The sequence below is a fragment of the Chaetura pelagica genome, unplaced genomic scaffold, assembly GCF_000747805.2.
Source record: "Chaetura pelagica isolate M959 unplaced genomic scaffold, ChaPel_1.0 scaffold94, whole genome shotgun sequence".
In the NCBI taxonomy this organism is placed as follows: Eukaryota; Metazoa; Chordata; class Aves; order Apodiformes; family Apodidae; genus Chaetura; species Chaetura pelagica.
The window spans coordinates 1-1,955 of record NW_009952881.1 but is presented as its reverse complement, the minus strand read 5'-3'; the positions used below and the strand labels follow the sequence as shown (position 1 = coordinate 1,955).

Here is a 1,955-nt window from a genome sequence, read left to right as displayed (position 1 = left end):
AGGAATGCCATTATAGCCATAAAAATTATCCTTTGTTCGTGAGGCCATAGCTCTTGCCTTTCTGTCATGTTTCAGTTCAATACGTTTAGCCAAGAGTTCTTCTTTCTTTCTTCTTTCTTCCAGTGCTGTAAAAGAAAACCAGGAGAAAGTTACGCAAAAGCACTACTTTTATTTAAATTTCTTCCAAATTGATAAACCAGTTAGGACAGTAGTTTAATGATATCTGGCTAACAGCTGTTCAAAACAGACCTGAAAGTGATAGGATGCCTGCCAACAGGGCAAGCTAACCCATCTGAATCAGCTACTCCAAGAAACAAAGGCAAACAATTAAGTCAAATGCTTATTGCAAAACACTATTCAACTGAAGTAGCTCTCCAGAATGCTATGCAAACTAAGGAGAACTGTGTGAGGCACAGGACTGATAGAATCTCTGGGTAATGGAAGGAGTTCTGAGACTGAACAAGAGAATTTTGAGACTGCACAGAGTTTACTATCAAATGTTTAAGGGAAGACGAAGAAACAGAGGAAATCAAAGAATATTGGGGGGATAAGAATTGGAAAACAGGATGAGCATGTGTGTAGAGGGGTGTGGGGGAATGACAACCAGCTAGCCACAGATACACAGGGTGGTCGCTACATGTGGCTGGTAGAGCCCTATGCCCTATCTCTAGTCTGTTCTGTATTCCTACAGAACCCTTTTAAGCTATTCAGAAGTATGCTCTCTATCATCCTGAGTGTGTGATCTGCTGACAAAATTTAGGCTGAACCAGCTGGTGAATAGGATGAGAGGTCTGAATGCCAGATATTGGAGAGACCAAGGGAGTGGGGGCTAAATACCAGAATCAGAAAAAGCACCAATTCCTAGGAAATGGACTGGGCTACTCATGCTATGAGTGCCTATAAAGGTAACATCCCCTGCCTATGTTATTTTATTGTCAAGGGCTGTGACTGTACAGAGTGGGTGTACAAGCATGCCTATGCAGAATTCATGCCAGTCTTGCTTTTAGCTGGACCTGGCAGCAGGGGTAAGAAGCAGGCTCACAAATGGCCCAGGAGAGTGGGAATACCCTGGGCCATCCAGTCCAGATATAGTTACCTTTAACAAAATATTAACATCAGAAGCAATGTAGCATTAGTTTATTCTACAGACTATTTAAAGAAAATTTACAGTGGAAAAACTCTGCCATTTAAACTTTCACACTGTATTGATACACTAGAATAAGACACAACAGGAACTTTTACTGTTTTCTCACACAGATAAAGCTTTTCAAAGTTAAGTAAGCAAAAGTCCAGATAGTTTCTTGCAACCCTCTTCACCTTGACTATTTTTCCATCTCCAACAGTAAATGCAAGTGTAGCTGATTAAAATTTAACTTCTTAGGAAAGTATGCAAACATCCCAAGTTCTTTCTCAGTTCAAGCTTTCCCCCAGCTTCAGCTATGTGCATAAATTCTGGAAACAGACGTATAGCTTGAATAAAGTGATAAAGTCTCAAAGACTGAATGAAAGTCCCCTACAGGAAACATTACCTTTTTTTCTTTTTTCTTCTTCTTGCCGCCTGAGAAATGCTTGCACTGCTGCAGACTCTACACCCTTGACTTTTGGAACCTTTTTGGGAGGACCAACAGCCAAACTGTACCTTTTCTGCAAAGAACAAATAAATACATCAGAAAAGTTACAAAACATAAAAATTTTAGTTTTCAAAATTGAGGAATTGTGTAATAGTCTGACAGATGCCCTTGACCCCTTCACCAGACTAGCAGTAGTTTGGTACAGGCTCCAAAGGACATAAATACCTAAATCATGTCCAGGCCATGAACCACCCTGGTTTCAATCTGTTCTCTGAAAACCCACCAAGGAACAGTGTGACACAGTGAACATTGATGCATATGAGCTTGGATCACCAATCATGCATCAGTACATCAATAGCAGGTGGCTTTTCCAAGACTCATTTA

At 40.5% G+C, this 1,955-nt stretch overlaps 1 protein-coding gene across 1 annotated transcript in view; it reads right to left on the bottom strand.

Annotated features, from left to right (window-relative positions):
• SPTY2D1 (SPT2, Suppressor of Ty, domain containing 1 (S. cerevisiae)) overlaps nt 1-1,650 on the bottom strand; it is a gene marked incomplete at its 5' end in the record, with an annotated part of 7,068 nt that extends 5,418 nt beyond the window's left edge. Inside the window, 2 exons of the mRNA XM_009995403.1 lie at nt 9-125; nt 1,530-1,650. Coding sequence (XP_009993705.1) covers nt 9-125; nt 1,530-1,650 — 238 coding nt within the window. The remainder of the gene's footprint in view (nt 1-8; nt 126-1,529) is intronic.
• Nucleotides 1,651-1,955: the final 305 nt, after the last annotated feature.